The sequence below is a fragment of the Vulpes vulpes genome, unplaced genomic scaffold (genome assembly GCF_048418805.1).
Source record: "Vulpes vulpes isolate BD-2025 unplaced genomic scaffold, VulVul3 u000000659, whole genome shotgun sequence".
Lineage (NCBI taxonomy): Eukaryota > Metazoa > Chordata > Mammalia > Carnivora > Canidae > Vulpes > Vulpes vulpes.
In genome coordinates, this window is record NW_027325797.1 from 377,748 (window position 1) to 402,251 (window position 24,504).

A 24,504-nucleotide genomic window follows, 5' to 3' on the forward strand; every position below is an offset into this window, starting at 1 on the left:
CATATGAGAAGATATTCAAAATCATGAGTCACAGGGATCTCCAAGTCAATACCACAATGAGATACCACTTTATATCCACTAGAACGATTAAACCAAAAGGTCAGTCAGTAACAGATGTTGGTGAGGATGTGGAGAAATTGGAACCGTCACACACTGCTGAATGGAAAATAGCTGATCCACTCTGTAGAACAGGTTGGCCATTTCTCATAGGACCCAGCAATTCCACCGCATGTCTACACCCAGGAGAATTAAAAACATATGCACATACAAAAATTTACACATTAATGTTTACAATAGAAAGATTCATAATAGTCCAAAAGTGGAAACAACCAACATGCCTGTCAACTGATGTGGATAAACAAAATGTAATATATCTTTATAATGGAATATTCTTTGGTCATAAAAAAAAAAGAGAGAAAGCACTATACATGCTACAATATGAAGTAGTTCTTTCTGGACCATCTTGCCACCTAGTCCACATAGAACTTCTTTCAAACCCAGATACAGGAGTGACAGATTTCTATAACCTAGAAAATTTCCCAGACACCTGATAAATGATATTTCTAAAGCTCCATCATTTTCTTTCTCCTTTATTTTTCATACTTTTGCTGCTAGGGGCCTAATGTGGGCGTACTGCTGGGATCTGCAATCATAGACAAACATGGCTTGGCTTGAGACCCTTTTGACTTTGAGATATAAAGTCTGCAGAAATGGGAACATTAGTGTCTACTTCATGCTAATATTCCTCATAGACAAGCAGAGTATCGTGAGTAATGAGTAGTCAATACTGGATAGTGAATCTGACGCTGGTAACAGATGGTTTCTTTACAGAATGGGAGAAACTGTGGGTACCAGTGGGATAACTGTGGATATCTCCTTCAATCAAAACCAAGGTATCCAGTTAGGGAAGGCTGGGACATCCAACGCCTCAGGACACACACCAGGCAAACTGCAGAGATTCCTGAAGGAGCATCTCAGGCAACTGGGGGTACGTGCATCTTAGCCAGGTGGAGTTTTGGAGAGGAGAGACTGGAAGCTTTGTTTAATCTTGATGATGGCGGCTGGGTTGACTGGAAGGTGGTAGAGTGGAGCCCTGGGAATCCCTTGGAGGAGCCTTGATGGACACCAGAGTGTGCCTGTCGGGGTGACGTCAGCCAAGAGGACAAGCCTTCACAGTGATGCTATTTTAACTGTTGCCATTAGAGGGAGATGTCATTGCACTGGGCTCTACTGAAGAGCTTTTTTTTTTTTTTTTTTTTTTTTTTTTAAGTTCAATTTAGTTGACATATAGTGTATTATTAGTTTCAGGGGTAGACTTAGTGACATCTGAGGGTTCACTCCATGAAAGATCTCTATGTTTGAACAAAGAAATCTTCTCTCTTGGAATGTTCACTGACGTCTATACTTTATTCTGTTCTGTCTTTTATCCAGGTGGTTCAGATTATGATTGGGGTGAAATTCATCGTCTATGGGACACTTGGAATTACGGTTCTCCATTACACAATACACAAAATTGGTTTCTTCTCATTTCAGATAGGCTTCCCCATATGGGCAGCTTTCTCTGTGAGTACATCTGACTTATGTCTAAAATAATTAATAGTCAATTAACTCTTCACTCAGTCATCCATTCAGTTGTGCATTAGCCTGCAAATGCTGCAGAGTTTTCAGACATGCTAATCGAAGGTTCAGTGTTCAATCTCAGCCATTCTAAACCTTCCATTGTAATATGAACCTTAAGGACTACGTGCTGGGGATTATTTGTTAAATTCTAGGTGTGTACTAGGTGTGTAGCATGAAGCCATACAGTAAAATCCTGTTCACTTGCTTAGGAGACTATATTGGGTTGGGTTACTAGATAATCCCTGGTTCATCCACAGAGTTATCTTCAAATGTGCAAGGGGTATTGAAGTGTTGAAGATAATGGTAAGGTAGTGAACTATTCCTTTCAGCTTCTCTGTTTTCCTGGCCAAAATTACTGAGATGAATATCATGTTGTATGAGTGCATATAGTCCCTTCTCTGAACCTCAAAATAATTAATTTGTATCTAGCTCTTTTTTTTTCATTTTTCTCCACCTTCCATTAAAACATTCACAGGAATCCTTTGATTTCACGCCTCTACTTTATGTAAGGATTTTTATTTTTTTATTTTATTTTATTTTATTTTATTTTATTTTATTTTTTATTTTATTTTACTATTTTATTATTTTTTTAATGTAAGGATTTTTAAACCTTTAAATAATGTCAATTATTTTGATAATAATGTGAATACAGCCATGAAAATTTAGTCAATCATCTACTTGAAGTTTTTAAGGGATTTCCATAGGAAAAAATATACACTAAGGATGAAGTTAGTCCTTTAGAGGTGGACCGTAAATGTCCAGGAAGCAGTGCTAATATGCCCATTTCTCTCTCATGAGCAGTTTATTATTTCTGGATCTGTGACAGTTGTGTCTGCAAAGAAGCAAACAAAAGCTCTGGTAAAGTATCAGTGAATTCACATTTATGAATAGTATGTGGCCACTAACACTCTGATTTCCTATAAAAGCCCAATGAACCAGAAGTTCCACAGCTTTCAGTACATTTGAGAACAAGTTCAAACGTCTTTTCTTTCCACTAATTCATCTGATCACTCCGGGTCTGGATATAATCAGAAGCTCTCTCAGGTTTAGATTACATATATTCCCCTGGAGTTTCAGAACACAGACCTCCATGAGTAAACCTGGAGATAGATTTTATGATCATGAATGGTGTTGATATAGAGAAATGAATGCCTTTAGCCTTGAACAGGGTAGACATCTATTTGGGCCCATCTAGAGCAAGCAAAGGAAATAATAAAGGTTTATGGGGACCTGTAAGAATATGGAAGTAAGAGTGGCTGGGTGGCTCTAACTCTTGATTTCTGCTCAGGCCCTGATCTCAGGGCTGTGGGATGGAGCCCTGCCTTGAGCCTGTGTCAGGCCCCATAATGGGCTCCTCACTCAACACAGAATCTGCTTGAGATTCTCTAGCTCCCCCTGCCCCTCCCCCCACTCAGTTGCCCATACCCTGTCTCTAAACGACATAAATAAATCTTTATAAAAAAGAATATTGAAGTAAAGTGTCCTGAATATTTTCAGTGAATGAACTTTCTTTCTATTTCAGCTGAGAGGAAACCTGAGAGCTAACACTCTCAGCACAATTGTTTCAGGCACTGGAATTCTTGTTCTCTCAAACAACTTAATAAAAATCAACTTCCTGAAGTTTGAGAAAGAAGATTTATGTTCTGGCATTACATCAGTTGCAACTGTAAGTATTTTCCTTCTGAATGCTGAAAAGGCTGATAACTTCTGAGGCCCAGGATCAGGAGATCAGATAGTCTAGGCACAAATCTAAAAAAAAAAGTTCCTGCACTTGAGTTTTATTCATAAGTTCTAGCTAAATTTGATGTCCTTTTAACAAGAGGCAACATATTCCATTCAATTCAATCGGGCAGAGAGCCCAATATTCCTGTATCCCAATTGGATAGCTTCATGAAAAATGGCAAACTAATGGATCAACGTTATTTATTTCTTGGTCCATGACTGCTGTGATTTCCATTGTCAGCTTTATATTAATTCTTTCACAAATTTTCTACAATAAGTATGCATTACTTATACAATTAAAAACAGTAAATAATAATAATAATAACTGCTGTACAGAATTATATTTTATCTGTATTACCAGTACCTGTGAACAGACTTTCTACTATATGGCCATGTAGAAGAAAGGGAGAATGAATGTCAAAGGAAGAAGAAAAGAAATATGTACTATACTTGGGGAAAAAAATTTTTTTTTAACAAAAACAAGAAGATTAGAGGATTACTACTGGTGGATAAGTTAGAATAACAGGGCCTGGGTGCCTCCTTTCACTTGAAACACCCCCAACAACAAAACTCAAGAAATAAATGAAACAATGATTCTTAAGACACTGGACATTGATGGTAATAAAGAACTCGATCCCTGAGTATGAAGTAAACCTTACAAATGAAGCAAGCCTAAAAACTACTCTCACGTACTGACTTGTGAGCATTTCCTGGCCAGAGCACAGGGTTGGAGAATCCAGGCAGACCCAAGAAGACTGTCCAAATTGAGGAGATGGGGGAAGCTGAGAGTCAGGAGAAGCTACAGCATCTAGAGTCTACAGGAGAGAGCACCTGAGAAAAGAGATCTGCAAACAGAGATAATTCCAGATATATTCAATAGGTCTCTTTTGATATTAATTGCAGTACTTATCAGTGCATGCTCATGAAAGAATACCAAAGGCGGAGAAAGCATCGCCCCAAATGATTAGAGGGAACAATACCCGATATTCACATACGGCCATGAACAGTGTCTGTTTCTACCTGCAAGTCTGTAAAAACATCCTGTATCCAACAGGATAAAAATACAATGTCCCACATCTAATAAAAAGTTACCAGACCTACAAAGAAACAAAATAAAATGTTTTATAATGAGATAAATCAATTGAAACAAACTCAGGAAAGACACAGATGTTAGAATTAGCAGACCATGATGCTAAGAATTACTTTATTCTGCATCTCATATTTTCAAAAATTAAGTACAGACATGGAAAATATATTTTTTTAAGTCCCACATCAAACTTCTAGAGAAGAAAACAGCTTTGTTTGGGGCGCCTGGGTAGCAGAGCTGGTGGAGCATCTGACACTTGATCTCAGCTCAGGCCTTGATCTCAGGGCTGTGATTTCAAGCCACACACTGAGCCCTATGTTGGGCATGGGGCCTACTTAAAAAAAAGAAAAAAGAGTAAGAAAACTATCATATTTGAGAAGAAAAACCGGACGACAGGATTAATGACAGAATAAACATTCAAGAAAATAAATACTAATAAATAAAATATTAATAATGACCTTGAAGAATAATATTAAAAACTCTGCAAAGTGAAAAATAGAGGCACAAAATAAGAAAATATTAAAGGAGCATCAGTGACTGATGAAATAACTTCAAGTTATTGAAGAGACATGTAATTGGGGTCCCCACAGAAAGAGAGTGTGGGACAGGAAAAAAATATTTGAAGAAACATTGGGTAAATGTTTCCAAAATTTAAAAAAATCTCTATATTTATAGAATCCGAAGTTTAATGAACTTCGAGTGTAAGAAATCAAACAGGAACTATGTCAAGGTTCATCATAGTGAAATTTCTCAAAACCAATGACTGAGATATGAAATATTAAAATATGAAAAGCAGCCAGATGTGAAGAAAAACACAACATAAAGAGAATTGACAACAGATTTCGCATCAGAAAAAACACAAAGGAGAACAGAGTGAAGAAAAAATTTTAAAGTACTGAGAGAAAAAAATTTGTCACCCTAGAATTCCATGTCTAGTGAAAATATCTTTCCACATGAAGACACAATAAACATGGTTTTAGACACACAAAGGCTAAAATAATTTCTATGCAGAGCCTAACAATACAAAAAAGTGTGAAGTACTTCAGGAAGAAGGAAAATGAGCATCTACACAAAGTATGAACACCATAGATGGTGACAATGGGAAAATATATAAGAATTTTGTGTTATTTAGGGGATCCCTGGGTGGCGCAGCGGTTTGGCGCCTGCCTTTGGCCCAGGGCGTGATCCTGAAGACCCAGGATTGAATCCCACGTCGGGCTCCCGGTGCATGGAGCCTGCTTCTCCCTCTGCCTGTGTCTGTGTCTCTGCCTCTCTCTCTCTCTCTCTGTGTGTGACTATCATAAATAAATAAAAATAAAAAAAATTATAAAAAAAAAAAGAATTTTGTGTTATTTAGATATCTTTAAAAGATAATTGACTTTTTAAAAAAGATTTTATTTATTCGTGAGACACACACAGAGAAAGAGAGAGAGAGAGAGAGAGAGAGAGGCAGAGACACAGGCAGAGGGAGAAGCAGGCTCCATGCAGGGAGCCCGACGTGGGACTCGATCCTGGGACCTCAAGGTCACACCCTGGGCTGAAGGCAGGAGCTAAACCGCTGAGCCCCCCAGGCTGCCCAAGGATAATTGACTCTTTAAACAAAAATAATAGCAATGTATTTGGGAAACTTAAAAATATGTATAAATTATGTGTAAAATTACAAAAGCATCCAGTCCAAGAGGGTAGAGACTATATTATTATATAGTCCTTATATCACAAATAAAAGCGTTATAATATCAATTGAATATAGATTATGATTGTTTAAATGTATATAATATAAATCCTAAAGCAACCACGTTAATAAGCACAGTTATATCTAATAAGCAAAAAATATTTGAGATCACAAGACTATATAAATAATCCAAAAAAGGTAGCGCGGGAAGGCCACAGGCGTGAGGCCGCCGGAGGTCACGGTAGGGCGGGGGGAGCAGTCCTGCTGGGCCCTGCACCTTTCAGATGAATGATTATAAGGGGATCTTCAACCTGTAGGACGCTCCTGGTTTCAGTTAGGAGGCCAGGTTCAGGAAAGGGAATTTGGATCCCCTTCCATCTCTCCTTGAATCCCCTATCCATTGAGAACACTTGCTCCTATAAACACTGCATCTTTCCTGCGGAGAATGAACAATATCATGATACCAACAACTTATAAAATGATCCTAACACAGGAAAGTAACCAAGCTATTTTTTTTTTTTTAGCGCAGGCATTGTTGTGCTAAAATTCATAGGACCGCTGGCTTTCTTTCTTTTTTATTCCTGAAATTCAGTTTGTCAAAAGCAACACGTTACATCTTTAGGCTCAGACTCCACCCGGCAAATCACTGCCTTGGGGACCACCTAGATGGAGTCCAAAGGCCCGAGTGGGCTCTGGCTGGGGGGTCCAGAAGGCAGGGGAGCAACATCCAACCCAGTGCGCTCTACTCTCTTAACAGGGCCTGGTGGTCGTGCTGATGCTACTCAACTGTCTGCAATTTTCAATCACACTTGCTCTGTGTGTGCTCACCTATCACGTGGATGGCGAGAAAATTGATTGGGTAAGTGGCAGTTCTTGAGAGAATGGGGATGTAATGGGTTATTTTATTTGGCGACCTGGGCTGTGATTATTTGCATGATCTTGGAGAGAAACAAAGACAAAACAGGTGGTATAGAATTTCCGAGAACAGCTTTATATATATATATATATATATATATATATATATATATATATAAATTTGTTTTTTATTGGTGTTCAATTTTCCAACATATAGAATAATACCCAGTGCTCACCCATCAAATGCCCCCCTCAGTGCCCGTCACCCAGTCGAGAACAGCTTTTTATACGCCGACCGTACTTTTGAGCACAATGATCGCTGCTTAGGGTAATCAGAAGCTTTACCCGACGGCGACACCAAGTAATTCCGTTTTGTTGCTAGTTTATGGATCCACTGACGTGCATATTTAACAAATGCAGGCGATGCACTGTGTGACTCAGCAAAGATGCAAACACCAGTCCTTCCTTGGAATGACTCCAAGCTGCAGGGATGAGTCGTGCCCTCGGGCACCGGGCACCGGGCCAGGAACTCAGACCACCTTCAAAGCGCCTGCAGGGTGTGATTTTCTCTTCCTTTCCTGCCCCAGCTCAGGAGTAGGCGGCCCGCACCCGGTGGTGTCACCCTCGCCTCCTGCACCGTGTGGTCTCTCTCTTGGGTACAAGTTGCTGCTCTGGCTCCTTCCTTTCTGCCTGCATCACACCCCAGATCTTTGTCATGAGGCCACACACGGTTGCAAGGGACGTTCAGTCATTAGCTGGACGTCATCTGTGTAGGTGAAGCCCAGGGGTTCTGCTACCCAAGGACACAGATGGTATCAAAAGCGGGTAGGCAACCCTGTCACATTGGGTCCAACCTTCCTCCCCCAACTGAAGGTCCCTCCCCACTCCTCCAGGAGAAAATCCTTGAGAAAACACAAGTCTGCTGCATCTGTTGTTCTTGGCTCAAAGTCCAGGATTCTTGAGTGATTTGCCATCCTCCCCTACAACCCTGGAACTACTTACTAGTTTAAGAAGCTACTAAGTAGAAATCCAGCTTGCATGCACGTATCCTCAGAGCCAAGAGGTAATAGTTGATGAAGAGGATTAAAAATAATAACAATCCCCAGTTTGAAAAACAAGCCCCGGTAACCTCCCTGTTACACATCCTTAGGAATGATCTGACGGTGAGCCGTCCACGCGAGGGCATGGCTTTCCCCTCTGCTCTTTTCCTAAATAGCCCCTTACTGTCACCTGTCTGGATACTGAAGCGTTCTCCCTGCCTGGGGCTGGGTTGCTGTGCCCCACCCTCTGATGGGGCAGGGGCATCCGGGAAGCAGGTGTCCACCGTTCAGGTTTCTGCAGTGCTGACTGCTGAGTCGATGAAAAGAGTGTCTTAAAAAAATCCGGGGTGGTTTAACAGCCCTGTTGTCTTCAGCCTGAGCTTCCCATCTGTGATCTGTGCCAAGCACGCTGTTTCAGACCCAGCAGGAGAGGAAACGCACATTTACTTTGCGTGTGCCATTCAGGAGTGGCTCACAGTGTTCTTCCTTGCACTCCCTTGGCTTCAGAATCTGGCCACTCAGAGATGAAAATAGCCTTGAAAGATCAAGTCACATTCAATGTTAATTAATTGAAGTCAAATAAAATTAAACATAAAAAAAAAAGAAAGAAAAAAATCACAAATCGACAGCTGCTTGCTCAGGTAAATGCAAATGGATTTTTTTTTTTTAAAGGAGTGAGAGAGAAAATGTAGCCTTACCCCTCCTATAAGTGTCTTAAAAAAAGGGTGCTAAATATATTTTTGGAAAACACAATGGTCCTCCTGCATACAGGTAGATCTTACATATATTCTCTTGTGAAATCTTCTTTACACATTTATGTGTGAACGGACATAAAATCACACACGTGCAAATATATATTAAGCTTCTAACAGGCACAGATGATTTCTAGGCCCTCATAAATATCCAAGGTTCCCAGAAATAGCCAGGCTGACTTCCAGGTTAAGGACAGACAAGGAGGGTGGCGACATTGTATCCTTCCCTAGTGTGTGTCATCCTGACTATCTTTTAAGGGGTAAACTTTTTTTTCCGTTATATTCCGCAAATTCTGTGGACATGGGCAAATGGGCTGGTCAATGGCCAGATGCACCCTGACACAGGGGTGGACCTTGGGGTAACTTGGCGGCGTCAGTGGTGCCTGGAGTTGACCCCCACTGGGCCGTCTCTGGAGGGAGTTTCCTAAGTAACAGGCACTCAGAGTAATGTGGGGTAGACTTCGGAGGCCAGGATACAGCATCAGGAATCGGACTGGAAAAAACTCTGAGGATTTAGGGGAAATGATTCTGAATGATGTTTTGGCTTATTTGCAGCTTTCGGCATTATTTTCCCGGAAATCAGCTTCAGAGAGTCCTGATGAAGGCTTGCTGCCTCACCCTTCACTCTACCAGAATCTTGAGAGGAAGGACACACTGTTATACTACAACACCTGAGACAGGAGAACAGGACTGAGAATGTGCGGTCATGGAGGTGGAAACTGGAAAAATAAAACAACAGAAGGCTGAAAGCTTGTCTGGATCCTGTTTTATTGACTCCTGTAATATTAACCGGCATAGACAATGATGCCGTAAGAAGATCTAATCCCCAAAATGCTTTTTATGCTCATCATAATTGGATCACATGAGTTGCATATCCCATGTGACCTAATAGATCAACAGGTGCACCTGCCAATTAAAATCATATTAAGTCAAAACAGACTGAAGGATTTAGCCGTGGTTCCATGGAGGCCTGAGTACAGGTGGAAGCAGATGAAAGACAGGTCCATACCATGGGCCTTCTTTGCTGTCATGTCTAACCGATAGAGCTTCTAACCAACAAAAGATTTCTCATTCTCTTTTCATGTAGGCAAATCTGAATAAACATTACAGCCATTACCAGTATCAGAGGCAGCTTCTCAAATGTAAAAGACTAGTAACTTATTTTGACCAAACACTTAGGATGATTATTTTTCCTGACTTTCCTTGGGATAGAGACACCACATAACAGTCACAAGCCTCCCTCACAAAATCCTCCTGGATATAATTTTTAAAATTCTCTTTACTCTAGTAGTCTTTCTCCTCCCTGGCTTTATTGAGATATAATTGACAAAATGTAATATTTTTAAATTATACAATATGGTGACTTGATATATGCACACCTTGTAAAATGACCTCCAGAACTGAGTTAACGGACACATCCGTCACCTCACACAGCTGCTGTGTGTGTGTGTGAAAGCTTACAATTTACTCTGTTAGCAAATTTCAAGTATGCAATACAGTATTATTAACTATCGTGACTGTGCTGTATATCAGGCCCTCAGAATCTTTCCACCCTATAACTCTTTTTTTTAAGTTCTTAATTTAATTGTTTACTTAAATTTCAAATAGTTTACATACAGTGTAATATTAGTTCCAGGTGTAGAATTTAGTGATTCAACACATAACTCTTTATTGCAAGTCTTCCCTGAACTCTTAGCACCACAGTGAGGCTTGGGTGGCCCATGGCACACTTGAGGAGAATGACAATATGACCCCGCCCAATTATATATCCAAATTAAATGGAACATCTAGCACTTTCCTTTCTGAAGTCATACTCTTTTTACCTTTATAGAAATAAAAATAAGAGCACAAATGCTTAACAGCACCCTACTAAAGTGCGTGTAACTGACCTGCAAAAAACTGTACATTTAAACTAGCAATCTATTACAAGAAGAAAACTGGGAAATTCAAAAAGATGAAATTAAACAACATGCTGCTACTAAACAACCAGTATGCCAAATCAAAAGAGAAATTTAAAAATATCTTGTGACAAATGAAAATGGAAAGAAAACACCAAAACATGGGATGCAGCAAAAGCAGCGCTAAGTCGGAAGTTCATAGCCGTGAATGTCTACGTGAAAGAATAAGACCTCAAAAAAGCAACCTAACTTTACACCTCAAGGGCTAGACTAAATCTCCTTTTACATATTGTTTCTAGAATAATTTTCTAGAATAAATCTTAGCAGTGGATTGTGGAAATCTCAAATTTATGAGGATAATCCTCAGTATTCTTCCCAACAAGAGGTAGTCTATGGACTAATTAAGCTTTCATATGTAAGTTAAAATATCTCCCTAAACAGAAAACACATGCTTCATCAGCAAGGCCATTGGCACATGATTGGTAATGGGGACCTCAGGTTTGTGCTCAGAATGGAAAGCAGTGATCAAGGCTTTGTTACCTGAAACCGTGACTATCCAAATGTATTCCAACCGTGGAGATAGGAGCTGTGTCACCATCCTGCAACCGACTCCATCACAGAACACCATCTGCTAGAAATGAAGTTGCAGAAAGATGCTTAAGGGCAGTACGTCCTCAGCTCCCCAAACAGCAGGGAGCTGTGCCTTGCTCAGTAAAACCGCAACACAGTGAACCTCATACCCATGGTCTCAAGTGCCTGGTAGGGATGCAGCTCGTATGCCTGCCTGCTGTGTTTGGGGAATCTGCCAGGAAAGCTTCAGAAATGGGCTTTCATGAAATGATGCTCCCTAGTCTTCACCAACATCTAGGTAAGACTGAACGGTGTTTGGGGACAGAGCTAGGTATTTCTCCTATTTTCTTACATATGCAGCTATCCTCTTAGATTCTCAGAGGATCCTCAGTCTGGGCCAGCAATTAAGGCTCATATAAGTTTTCATTGAGTTGTCCCATGCAAAGAAAATATAGAAGAATTAGTTTTACAAAAAGCTCTTGTTATGGGACTAGTTATTAGAGAAGGCCATTGATGTCTAAGGGCATTTCCCTTTCCATAAAATATTCATATATATATGACACCTGGGTGACTCAGCAGTTGAGTGGCTGCCTTTGGCTGAGGGTGTGACCCCGGGGTCCAGGGATCGAGTCCCACATCGGGCTCCCTGCATGGAGCCTGCTTCTCCCTCTGCCTGTGTCTCTGCCTCTCTCTGTGTGTCTCTCATGAATAAATAAATAAAATCTTTTAAAAAAATTACCTGACTCTGGTTGCAAACAATGTGACTATTTTATAGACTCTCAGAATACTTCTAAGCTGGGCTTTGAAATGATCGCAATCATGGAGTCATTCTTAAAGGGCAGGAGAGAATCTCCTAAAACCCGTATTCTGTCCAGAATGTGCAACCCTGAGTACTTTTTCAGTGGCCTTCAATGTTGGCTAGCTAATTCCCCTTTATCCAATTAGCCACTTCATCCAATTCTATGCAACAAATAATTCTTTTGAAAATGTATATCAATGTAAGGACTGTGATCCATGAAGGAGGTGTACTTGACGTGGAATCATGTTCTCCAAGTACTCATTGTTCTTGCTGAGAAATAGGATATTGCACAAAAAGGCTCTCACTCCTGAAGAGTGTGTTTTGTAAATCACAAGTCAGTTGAAGAAAAATTGTAAAATATGCACTTGATCATCATGAAGAATGAGTCACGGTTTGTCCGGAGAGAAATAATTTGCTTTTAATTCAGATATGACTTGATGATGACAAACTAGGATTAAAAGATTTAAAAAAAAACAATAAATTAAGTAGTGAAGACAGAAAGTAATGAGCTACTTATAGTGTTATGAAAATATAAGAAAAATACACTTTTTCCTAACAAAACACAGAATTAACACAAAATGCATTTTGTTTGTAGGGTAAGCCAGGGTGGAATATTTCATCGCCATTGAGAATATGTCCATCATTTATGAAGGAGAGTAAGCAGGGTCAATGGCAGAAACTCACTGTGCTCCATCCCTCAATCTTTTCTTTAGACAGGATTTTATTTTATTTTTTAAAAGAGTTACTTAATTTTTTTAAAAGTTTTATTTATTTAAGGAATCTCTATACCCAACATAGGGCTCAAACTCAAGACCTCGAGATCAAGAGTCACACGCTCTTCCGACTGAGCCAGCCAGGGACGCCCCTATCCATGATTTTAATTGGCAGGGGATTATGATTTTGAGGCTCATCCTCTTTGTGCTTGGACTTGTCAACTCAGTGTCTCTGGATTTAGGTGCAAGTGCTGTTTGCTATGATGTGAGCTCAGTGAATGTGGTCTGGAGGACTTGGAATGTGTTCTAGGGCTTCTCCGCCATTCTCATATTTACCTCTATTGTTATTAGGCAGTACGCAACATATAAAAGCCCTGAGCCCCTGTTTAATGCTACACATCTGTGCGAGGAGCCCATTAGTGCTCAGTTTTGCCCCTGGGATCCACAGGCATAAGATTGGACTGGGCACAAATTGAGGAGGTGCCTAAGGTGTACATGTTTGGATCAGAACAAGACAAAAGTAGCCCCAGGAAGGATCCATAAGGACATTAGGAAATCTACGGCCTTGAGCAAAAGAAACCCCACATGCTCATCTGTGGTGTGTCCTGATATCTCCACAGGCGGTAGTTGACTTATCTTCCAATGAGTAGGAACTCCCCATAATACCTCCACGTCATGATGATGATGGTGTGGCTTCCCAACCCACCTGCATTGCTTGATATATCTCTTCAATGAGAAAATCCTTGATTTATTCTAGTTTGTGCTCTTGAATTTATATCAGTCTTCACAGCGAGAGGAGCTGACGTGTCCTCAGCGATATGACGGTCATAGGTTTGTTAATGCTGACTTTGCCAGGGTCATCTACTCTTTCCATTAATGTATCACCTTTGAACATAATGAATTAAGCATACAATGCTCATGGCATCTGGACTATCATCACGCCACAGCCTTCTTAGCATGAAAAAAGAGGCACATCAGGAAGTCTGTTGAAGGTTTCGGGTGCCGTCTGCTCCTAAAGAGCAGGTCTCAGGACCACTGATCTGTACAATTTCTAGAAAGTCATTCACTTCAGATCATACTGTGAATACCATTTGGAGTCATGCAATAGGCCATCTGTGCCAGAGTGTGATTTTTCTGACTCCTTCTGCACAAAACCATGTGATACATTTCACATGTAACCATGAAATATAAATAATTAAAAATGAACCCTGTCCTTAGCACCTGACCCTATAGTAGGCTCTCCTGTTACTTACTTAGGTCTTTGGACTTGGACCCAAACTAACATTGGCTCTCTGGTCTCCAATCTGCTGATTGTGGAACTTCTGACTTCTCAGCCTCCACAATCACACATGCCAAATCTTTATAATAAATGTCATTGTTCATATCAGAGCATCTTTCTGGTTCTGCTTCTCTGGAGGACCCCGATCAATACAGATAGACTTGTATCGTGAAAATAAATTGAATTCATAATTACAAGACTTGTCATGCACGGAAGGTTGGGCGGAGATGGCTTTGCTGGTGAATTCTCCCGAACATTCAATGAAGAAGTAATACCAATATTAACAACTTTCTGAACATTGAAGAGGAAGAAAAACTTCAGAGCATATTTTTGAGGCAAGTAGTAACCAGCTCTCTCACTCTGCAAAATGGATTAAAATATCATAAGAAAATAAAATATGCATCTATTTACATGAACTTAGACCCATATATCCTTACCGAGACTAATAAATTAAACCTAGCAACATATAAAACAGGTATGTCACAGGAAAACTGGTTTATGCAGGGTGTGGAGGTTGTTTACACCTCTGAATAAAGGGGAGAAACTATATGGTTGTTACAATAGGGGAGAAAAAGCTATTGAAAAGATCAAACTCTTCTTTTTTTCTACTACCACCAAAATCTGCACCTGCTGTGGCTCCACTGGTGTCTTCTGGGCTTCAAGGTTCATTGCATTGGCCCTCCTACTAGTCACAGCATGGAGACCACAGGGTGGGGGTTGGGGGGAACCGCAGTACCCCCACCTAGGACCCCACACCCTCCCACACCACCCCCCTCCAGCCCATCCATTTTCAGGGCTAGTTGGCTCACAGGTGAGTTGTTACCCAATCCTTAGTGGATTCTGACTTCCAAGGCCACTGTCCTGTTGGTTAAATTCCTTTCACAAGGAATTTGTGAAATTTATTCAGCGAATAAAAGAATATGCTGAAAATTCTTAAAGTTAAGAAAAGGAGGAGCAGGGCTCGCTTTTGCAGCACATATGCTAACATTGGAACAATACAGAGACGCTTCACGCAGCCTCTGAGCAAGGATGACACTCACGTTTGTGAAGAAAAGGCAGAGCATTCCTTTTGATGGATATGAAACAAGAACAGGGACAGTTAGTCCTTCTTTTATTCAGATACAAGGATAGGAAAAGAGCTTATTTTTTCCTATTAGAAGCTTTACCTCAAATTATTAGGCCTTGAGGGAAGGCAGGGGTGGTATGGAACACAGAGATTCTCCATCATTCATGATGGAAACTATGGGCAAGACCATAAAAGAACCCAGAGGGGTCACAGAGTGGAGAGAATGACAGTTAATGGATGATTGAGCCAAGATGAAAGAATATGCAAAGGCTCCCTTTTACGTTTGAAGACTATAATTCCAGAGATATGGACAAACAGCACATTACTCCCATCTTTGGATTTCCTGACTTGGGCTCTATAAATATTATGTGCTGTTTTTCTAAAATTATTTGTCAAATGGTAGAAATGGGAGTAAGGAAGCTTGCTAACATCATGGCGGAGGAGCAAAACATCATGGCATTGTTAGCAAAACATACAGAGTATAATTTGGGAGCCAACAGAGTAAAAATCCCATATTTATGGAAAAAATCCCATATTTTCTAACAAAGGTGAGGACTTCTATGCGCAAGTTAAGGTTTTATTTTAAATCAAAATATTTCCCCAAACAGAAAGCACGTGGTTCATGGACAAAGTCTTTGAGGAGTGGTGGGTAAACAAGAATTAAGATTTGCCCTGGCAAAAAGAAGAGTGTGCCAAGCTTTGGCACTCAAATTGCAGCTATCTGAACAGCAGAGATAAGCCGTTATCTCTGTCAACATCATCAATTTACTCCATCATAGACCCATCTGCAAGAAGTAGAGTGCAGAAAGATGCCTTTAGGGTGGTGCGCCGTTATCTCTTCATAGGACAGGGCGATCTGTCTTGAGCAAAACTTGTGTACACCAAATACCCAGGGCCTCGAGTGCCTGATGGAGACACAGATCATATACCGCTTGCTCTGTGGGGGAACTTCCTTGGGAAGACTCTGAGACCGACTCTGGGTACTGAAGTTCCCACGTCCTGTGTGGATATCAAGTTAAGACTCAATGTTGTTTTGGGACAGGGGTATGTATTTTTCTTTTATTCTTACTTAGGTGGCTATTCCTCTGGGCTATGAGAGGCATGTCCATTCCAAGCTGGTCCCTAATACTCATGAGAATTGCTCCAGGGGATGAAACCATGGAACAGGAGTAGAATAATCTTATAAAAACTACTTTTTGTAAAACTAGTTGTTTGAGAAGGACATAAATGTCTAAAGGGATTTTTTTCCATAAAAAAAATGCTTGACTCTCTGGTAGCAAATTAAATCTTACAGTTGTAAAGAAGCATTCCAGATTGTGCTTTGAGATTATCTCGGCCATGTAATCATTTTCAAAAAACAGAAAACAAGTAGCCTGAAAATCATATGCTGTCCAGAATTTGCAACACAGAGTTCTTTCCTAGTGGTAGGGACCACTAGTGTGGGGCTTTATTCAATTTTATGTAATGAATGATTACTTTGTCCTTTTTTTGTCAGTGAAAGGATTTGATCCAAAAGGAGGAGGTTCTTGATCTGGAATTATATTCTCTGTATAATCATTACTTTTTTGAGAAAAAAATACAGGACTGAGTGGACTCTGAGAGTCCTGCTTTGTAAATCAGGAATCAAGGAAAACATATTTTTTAGGGTGTTGACTTTATTATCAGAAAGAGACAGTCAAAAAAAAAGAAAGAAAGAAAGAAAGAAAGAAAGAAAGAAAGAAAGAGACAGTCACAGTTTGCTCAGAGAAACATATTTTTGCTTCAGATATGATTAATAATATGGAACAGAACTAAAGTTTTTTTTAAAAGTAAATTAAAGAGTCAGGACAGTAGCATACTAATTATAATGCTATCAAGATGTAAAAAAAAAAAACACATTTGTTTCCATACCTATGTATGGTTGGTAATAATCTCTGTTGGTAATAAAAACAGATTTTGCATATGAGAATTCAGTATTCAGAAACTCATAGAAACAAGGGTAGAAATAAAGTCAGAATTCTATATAAAAGATCATTGGCCTGCATTAAACACCAAAGCTTCTATTCCCACTTGACTCCTCATGCAAATTCAACATCTAAATACCAGCTTTCAAATGTGTATGACTTTTCCCCACCCATTTTCCATTTGAAAATAATTACAGTTGACCCATGAACAACACAGGGGTTCTGGGCACCCTCTCTCCCCACAGTAGAAAATCTGGTATAACTTTAGAATCCCCCAAAACTTAAGTATTAATGGCCCAGTGTTGACTGGAAGCTTTACCGATAACTCATGCATCTTATGTTACATGTATTATGTACTATATTCTTACAATTAACTGAAGAAAAGAAAATGTTACTAAGAAAATCATAATGAGGGGCCCCTGGGTGGCTCAGTGGTTGAGCATCTGCCTTTGGCTCAGGACGTGATTCTGGAGTCCCGGGATCGAGTCCTGCATCGGGCTCCCTGCAGGGAGCCTGCTTCTCCCTCTGCCTGGGTCTCTGCCTCTCTCTCTCATGAATAAATAAATAAAATCTTTAAAAAATAATCATAATGAAGAGAAAATACATTTTCAGTACCGTACTATAAGAATCCACAGGTAAGTAGACCTGTAAGGTTTGAAACTGTGTTGCTCAAGGGTCAACTGTATTTTCTTTCTTTTCTTTTCTTTCTTTCTTTCTTTCTTTCTTTCTTTCTTTCTTTCTTCTTTCTTTCTTCTTTCTTTCTTTCTTTCTTTCTTTCTTTCTTTCTTTCTTTCTTTCTTCTTTCTTCCTTCCTTCCTTCCTTCCTTCCTTCCTTCCTTCCTTCCTTTCTTCTTTCTTTCTTTCTTTCTTTCTTTCTTTCTTTCTTTCTTTCTTTCTTCTTTCTTTCTCTTTCTTTTTTCTTTCTTTTTCTTTTTTTCAATCTCCTAAGAATAAAAGGCATTTATTTCTATTAAAGGATCACCAGATTTTATGGAACTCAATAAAGGTAGTAGAAGAAATATTTGTTTTATTGTTATTGTTTTATTATATTTTCCTGATAAATTCGAACGTACCTGTACACCATATAGCTAGAATTTTTTTACAGTGAATTCTAGAGGAAAAGTGGAATTGTAGCTCCATGGACTATACCAAGTGTCCTATGATTTCACTTCAAAGAGGAATGTATGCAAGACAGAGTATCCATTGCCATCATAATGAAGACAGAAAAGGTGATAGTATTTCTTGTTTATACTCAGGATGGTCCATGTGTTCAAATAAAGAGAGATTTCTTGTGGTCAGAGAAGGGAAGCATTTCTAATATGTGAGTATTTTGCTTGACGTTTCTGTAAGCAGATCATGAGTAGAAAACAAAGGTTTGGGCTCGGGCAGATGTGGTTCCCAGCCACCGACCCAGCTTCGCCCGTGCGGACATATGGTCCCTTCCAGGCTTTCTGTGAGTCGTGTGTCGTCTGTGTGGCGAGTCAGTTGGAGGCACCAGGAAGAAGCAGCTCTGAGTCTAGGAGCACACATGTTACACGGTGGCTTGTTGGGTCAAGTGCTGTTAGTTCTGAAACTTCAGAAGGAGCCTGAACCCAGAGACAAAACAAAAATAACTATGCCAGAGCTACCTAGGAACAGAGGTGTAAAGAAATAAACTAATAAATACTGTCTTTCCATGGGACAGGAATACCAGGACCAGTGGACAATATTTATTTTCAGCTTCATGGTCAAGATGGTCAATATCGTTTCAAGACAATAGGATCCATAAGGCACATGCTCTCGGGCTACCATCCTCAGTTTCCTATAATGTAAGTTTATGTTACTTAGATAGCCTTTCTGGAACTCAACATAATAGTGACTATGTCATTCTGAACTGCCCGAAGTACACTGTTAAATACTTAATAAATGTCAGATTTCCTACCCTTAAGAACTGAAACAATTGCATGGCCCAATTTCTTACACTTAGCACAGCACTTACTTTTACTTTAAAATATTTATGAACACTAACTATTGCATGGAATCAGAGACTAATCCTTTTACCTGATCTTTCTGACCAACATATGCTTCACATGTGTCATGACTCAACGCCACAGTGAGGGGAGCAACAGGTTGTGAAGAGTGACGACATCAAGGGACACAACCATGGATCTTCAGCAGAGAAATCCAGCCATCCACCAGGGCCAAACTGGGCCAGGGCCTCTGCCTCAGGAGGCACAGAGAAACCTGCAGAATTTCCTAAAGGGGCAGCCAGTTATTATTGGGGTAAGTACAATGAAGGTCATCTAAGGATTTTGAGGTGGCTCATATTCCCCTGAATTTGCTCTGGGTCAAAGCTACATGATTACCTGAGACAAAAGTTTGGAGTGGTCACAATAATTACCATATCAAGAAGAAAATAGGACTTTAAAATGAGAAAACACATATACCATTTAGCCAAATCACCAAACTATTTTATATTTGGGAACACTGAATGGAAATTTAAGCGCTGATCTTGGAATTCCCCCAAGTTAAAGGGCTCCTGAGCCATTTACGCCTCCACATGTGGGGCACGTAATTCTAAGAGGAAAGCTGATTCCTCCTAACTCAGAGGCACTTTCTCATTTTCTAGGTGAGCCAAATCATGATTGGCCTAATGAATATTTGCCTGTGGATTATGGTAAAAGTCTTCCTTTCATTCCATAAACTACATCTATTCCTAGAGGATACTGTATATACCTTCATTTTCCTTTTGGGACCAACTTTTGTAAGTAAAAGATAAGTTGGAACAACTTGTCTCTGTATCACTTAGGATATATGTAAAATCCTTAATAGTTATATGTAAGCACAAATAAGGAGGAAAAGTATTGAGAAATATTTGGTGTTAGGAAAAAAGACTACAGAACGAGGTATTCAAAGACTAACTCCTTGAACTTTATCTTTGTACAGTTAATCACATCCGGAACTGTGTCTATTGTGTCAGGGATGAAGACAACAAAACGGATGGTGTGTTTATCTACAGTTTCAGAAAATCAAAGGAGGCATAGCATAGATTGACCTTCATTTTCGAAATAATCAGGCTGTCTTTGATTCTCGGGGTTTTTTTTGCCTTGAGTTGTGATCTCAGGATGATTCTTTCCCTGTTCCCTATAGGTCACATAGTAGATAGCAACCCTGTGCATAATTTTTACAAATTCCAATTTTACCTCCACTTTAAGTAAAATGTTCACATGTGTACAATCAACTTGCCAGGTTGAAGAGTGTCAGAACAGGGACTCAGTTTCTGATTCTTTTTCAGATCTATGGCAGCATTGGAACAAACACTGTGGCCGCCATATTGACAGGAGTGTCCCTAATAATCGTTGCATTCAGAATAGCCATATCCCTTTACTTCCTACCAAGCACATCAATTCGTTATTTCATGATTGTAAGTATTGATAGATCTGGTGAAAAAAAAAAACTCCTGATATTTATCCACATGTATAAAATTTCTTGTAGAAATCTTTCTCATCACAGGTGGGCAATAGGGCACCACTTAAAACTGACAAATCATTTGCAGAAAGGTCAGGGCCTTGACTCCAAGTGAATATCTACAAAATATAAATTATTGATGATGTCAGGACTTATGTACATCAGGTGAAGCTAAATAAGACTCTTATTTTAGGTAAGATCAGAATGGGCGCCAATGAATTCGGTCAATGATTGTGATTGTCTTCACTGAGGTAAAGACAAGTCTAGATGTTTAGTCCATTCAGCACAGTGATAGACAAAGTCCAGGATCCTTTCTAGAAAGTATATTTAACAAAACTGACATGGATCTACTGATCATATGGTGAAAATTACTATGAGCTAGAAAGGAATTCTAAAACATTCTAATTTTTAAACACCTCAATAAAGTAAGGTTTGCAAGTGAGCAGCTTTATCAGTTGGTTATGTCGAGAAAAAAATGGATAACAGGATCTTGTGTGAAAATTACAAATGAATGAAATTGGAAATTTGGGAGTCTGTAAATTGGAATAATTATGTGTACCTTTGCTCAGATTTTATCTGAAGGTGAAGCCAGAGTGTAGTATCTTACTACCGCTGACAATTTGTCAATGAGTTAGGAAGGACAACATTCAGGGTCCGTGACAGAAGCTCCCTTGCTCAGTTCTTCAATCTTTCCTCTCCCTGCATGATTTTAATTTGCAGGGGATTATGAGTATGAAGCTTATCCTCATCATCCTCGGACTCATCCTCTCAGTGCTGCTTTCTGCTTTTGGATGCAGCGCGGTCTGCTGTGGTACGACCTCGGTGAGTGTCCGTGATCTAGAGGACTTACAATGTGTTCTGAGATATTCTCTGCCACTTTTCCATTTACCTCTTTAAGTTGTCCTGAAACAGTTCAAAGCATACGAAACATCTAAGACCCTCTTTCACTTTAGGAGCCCCTCACATTCCATTTTGCCTCTGGCAGCCACATGAGCAGGATCAGACGTGGCACTAGCAGAAGATTGCTTGGATGGATAGAGATGTTTATGTCAGAAAGAGAAGAGTGGCCCCAAGGGAACTAGGGCCATGGGCAAGTGAAATGTCATATCACGTCATAAAATATCATCTCCTGTGTGTTCTTCCTCCACAGGTGGTTGTCGACTTATCCTCCAATGAGTGTGAACTTCCCATATCTGCTCTTTATCATAATTATGATGATGTGGCTTTCCAACCCACTTAGTTGTTTGATATATTAACTTCTGAGCTATCTCTGGAATTACTTAAATTGCATTTTTGGGAGTAAATTAGTAATCAAGAAGTAAATAGTCTTCAGTGTTCTCAGGAGGAGAAAAAGGCTACAGATTTGCTGATGTTGACACTGCTATGGTCTCCTACTCTATCCCCAATCATGATAACATTTGGACATGATAAGTGAAGCATATGATTCATCCACATCAGCACTGGCATCATCTCACACCTCTTGTAGTGTGAAATAAAGGGAACATATCAAAAAAGTTGTAGGTATTTGGGACTCTGGTCTGGCCTCGGAGGATATGTGCCAACTGCTGACCTACGCAATTTCTGAAAAGCCATTCACTTCAGACTATAATGCTAACGCTGTACTGGGAGTTGTGCAATAGGCCAGCTGGGTAGATCATGCTGTTTCTGACACTCGCTCTCTTAAATATACAAATTTCCAGAAATAAATGAATTAAAATAAGCCCTGATCCTATCCTTTCACCTTGAAGCAGCCATTGTTTCTTTTCATTTTATGTTGTAGTGTTATCTGTATCATGAAGATTTGACATCATGAAGTCAGTTACCACCTTTTAACCTCAGGGTTTTATAAAGCCTTTCAATGAGTAAAGTGTGACTGGTGTATTAAAATAAGAAAATACCCAGGCTGGGTGGCTCAGTCAGTTAAGCGTCTGCCTTCAGCTCAAGACATGATTCCAGAGTCCTGGGATGGAGCCCCATGTCCAGCTCCCTGCTCAGCCAGGAGTCTGTTTCTCCTTTTTTCTCTGCCACTACCCCCATCCTCCCACTGGTGCTCTCTCTCACTCTCTCATTGTCTCAAATAGAAGAATAAAATCTTTTTTAAAAGTAGGAAAATACATACACATTCTGCACACAGGTAGTGCTTCTTCGGTGACTAATCCCTTGCAGGTCCTTATTCTCTTTGCTTCATGGATCCTGATGCAGCCTGAAACAACCTACACACTACTTGACAAGGGAACAGTCATTATCACATGTTGACTTTTTTTGACAGGCCTGGAACTCTCTCAATTTGTAATCTGTCGTCAAAATATGCATGTGGCCTCTCTTAGTATATGTCTAACCAAAATTTAAGGAGATACTAACAGATGGCTTAATGCAATCCTGCCCCTGCCACCTGCAATAGGATCGGAAAACGGCAATCCGCTGTGTGATTCTGACTTGACTGTTGTCACAGTTTGATAGCATGTTGTCAACTACAGTACATTTATTGGCACTTAACACTGTCTTGGACATTAGACTCTGCTCTATGGGAACAACAAAAGACTGTAGAAAAAACATCTAATTGTGGCCTAATAGATTAAACTTTCTTATTTTAATGCTCTTTTTCAGAAAGCAAAGTCTACTTTACATTTTCTAATTCTGGATTTTTTAAAAGATCCTTTGGGACTCTCTACATAGACAATTATATCTTCAATAGGGACATTTATATTTCTTACTTTCCAAATTCTAAGTCTTTTCTTACCATATTACACTGGCTGTGACTTCCAGTAGATGTTGAACAGGAGTGGGGAGGGCAGATACACTAGTATTGGGAGACAGAGGAGTACATTCAGTAGGCTACTATTGGGTATGCTATAACTGTAGGTTTTTGTATATGGCTTTTTTCAGATAATGGGAATTCCCACCTACTACTAGTTTTCTGAGAGTATTTTTCTTTATCATGAATGAATAAGTTTTGTCAAATGCATTTTCTGTGTATTGAGAAGACCATGTGTTTTGTATTTATTTTGTCAACATGATGAATTGTATACATTGATTTAAAAAAAATCAGTTTTGCCTTCTTGAAATAAATCCCATTGGTTGTGGTGTATTATCCTTTGATACATTTTTGGATTTGATTTGATAACACTTTGTTGAAGATTTTTGCTTCCATATTGAAAGTTATTGTTTTGTAGTTCTTATGATATCTTTGTCTTGTTTTGATATTGCAGTAATGCTGACCGCATAAAGTACAACAGATTATGTTAAATTATTATTTTTTCCTTAAATATTTGGTGGAATTAGTCAGTGATAATGGCTAAGCAGTTGGAGTTGGTTTTGCTGTTGCTGTTGTAATGGTTTTGTCTATACATTCAATTTTTTAAATAGATATTAAACTATTGAGATCATCTATTCTTGAGTCAGTGTTTATAATTTGTGTCTTTCAAATAAAGATTCTATTTCCTTCAAGATGTTAAATTTATTTCATAAACTTGGTCACAGTATTTATTATCCTTTAACTGTCTCTGAATTCTGCAGTGGTATCTCTTCTTTTATTCCTCACATTGATAATTTTTGTCTTCTCTTTTTCCCTTGGTCAATCTGGACAAAGTTTAATCCATTTTATTGATTTTTATTGTAATGTCATCTTAATATAGTTATATATTAATACTTTGCTTGGTATATTTGAGCTAGATCATTGAGATAGAGTCCTGAAATTTAAATATTATTGGAAATATATTTATTTTTCTGGGGTTTTAATGTTTATTTTACTTCAGTGAAGGTATAGTTTATAAGGTGCTAAAGCAAAGACCAAGAGAAGTTGGTTGAAAATATGAATTTCCTAGAAATTGCTCCAAAGGAAAGAATTTTATTTAGTAAGCTAAAAAAATACATTCTTTTTTAGATTAATAGAAAGAAATGGAAAGACAATGTGCAGAAATAAAACTATCAATTGGTATTGCGGATTATGGTAATAAGGCTTCTAATTTTGTGCAACAAAATATGATATGTATCAACTTTCTCTAAACACATGAGAACTGCTTATCTGGAATTCTATGTGTG

The 24,504-nt window shown here is 39.2% G+C and overlaps 1 protein-coding gene and 1 pseudogene across 2 annotated transcripts; both read left to right on the plus strand.

The window, feature by feature from the left end:
- The first annotated feature begins 14,964 nt into the window (after window positions 1-14,964).
- LOC112935058 (U6 spliceosomal RNA) lies at window positions 14,965-15,077 on the plus strand (annotated as a pseudogene).
- An 837-nt stretch (window positions 15,078-15,914) lies between these two features.
- On the plus strand, window positions 15,915-23,910 carry LOC112935026 (membrane-spanning 4-domains subfamily A member 4A-like). Of its 2 annotated transcripts, XM_072745698.1 has the most exons (9): window positions 15,915-16,117; window positions 18,273-18,337; window positions 18,701-18,824; window positions 19,110-19,278; window positions 19,625-19,759; window positions 19,942-19,998; window positions 20,291-20,419; window positions 21,184-21,285; window positions 21,614-23,910. In XM_072745698.1, exons 4-9 carry the CDS (start codon window positions 19,159-19,161, stop codon window positions 21,701-21,703), a joined length of 633 nt encoding a protein of 210 aa, XP_072601799.1. In that variant the 5' UTR covers window positions 15,915-16,117; window positions 18,273-18,337; window positions 18,701-18,824; window positions 19,110-19,158; the 3' UTR covers window positions 21,704-23,910. The 2 variants fall into 2 exon arrangements, with proteins under 2 accessions (XP_072601799.1, XP_072601800.1); XM_072745699.1 differs by lacking the exon at window positions 19,942-19,998.
- The last annotated feature ends 594 nt before the right edge of the window (window positions 23,911-24,504 follow it).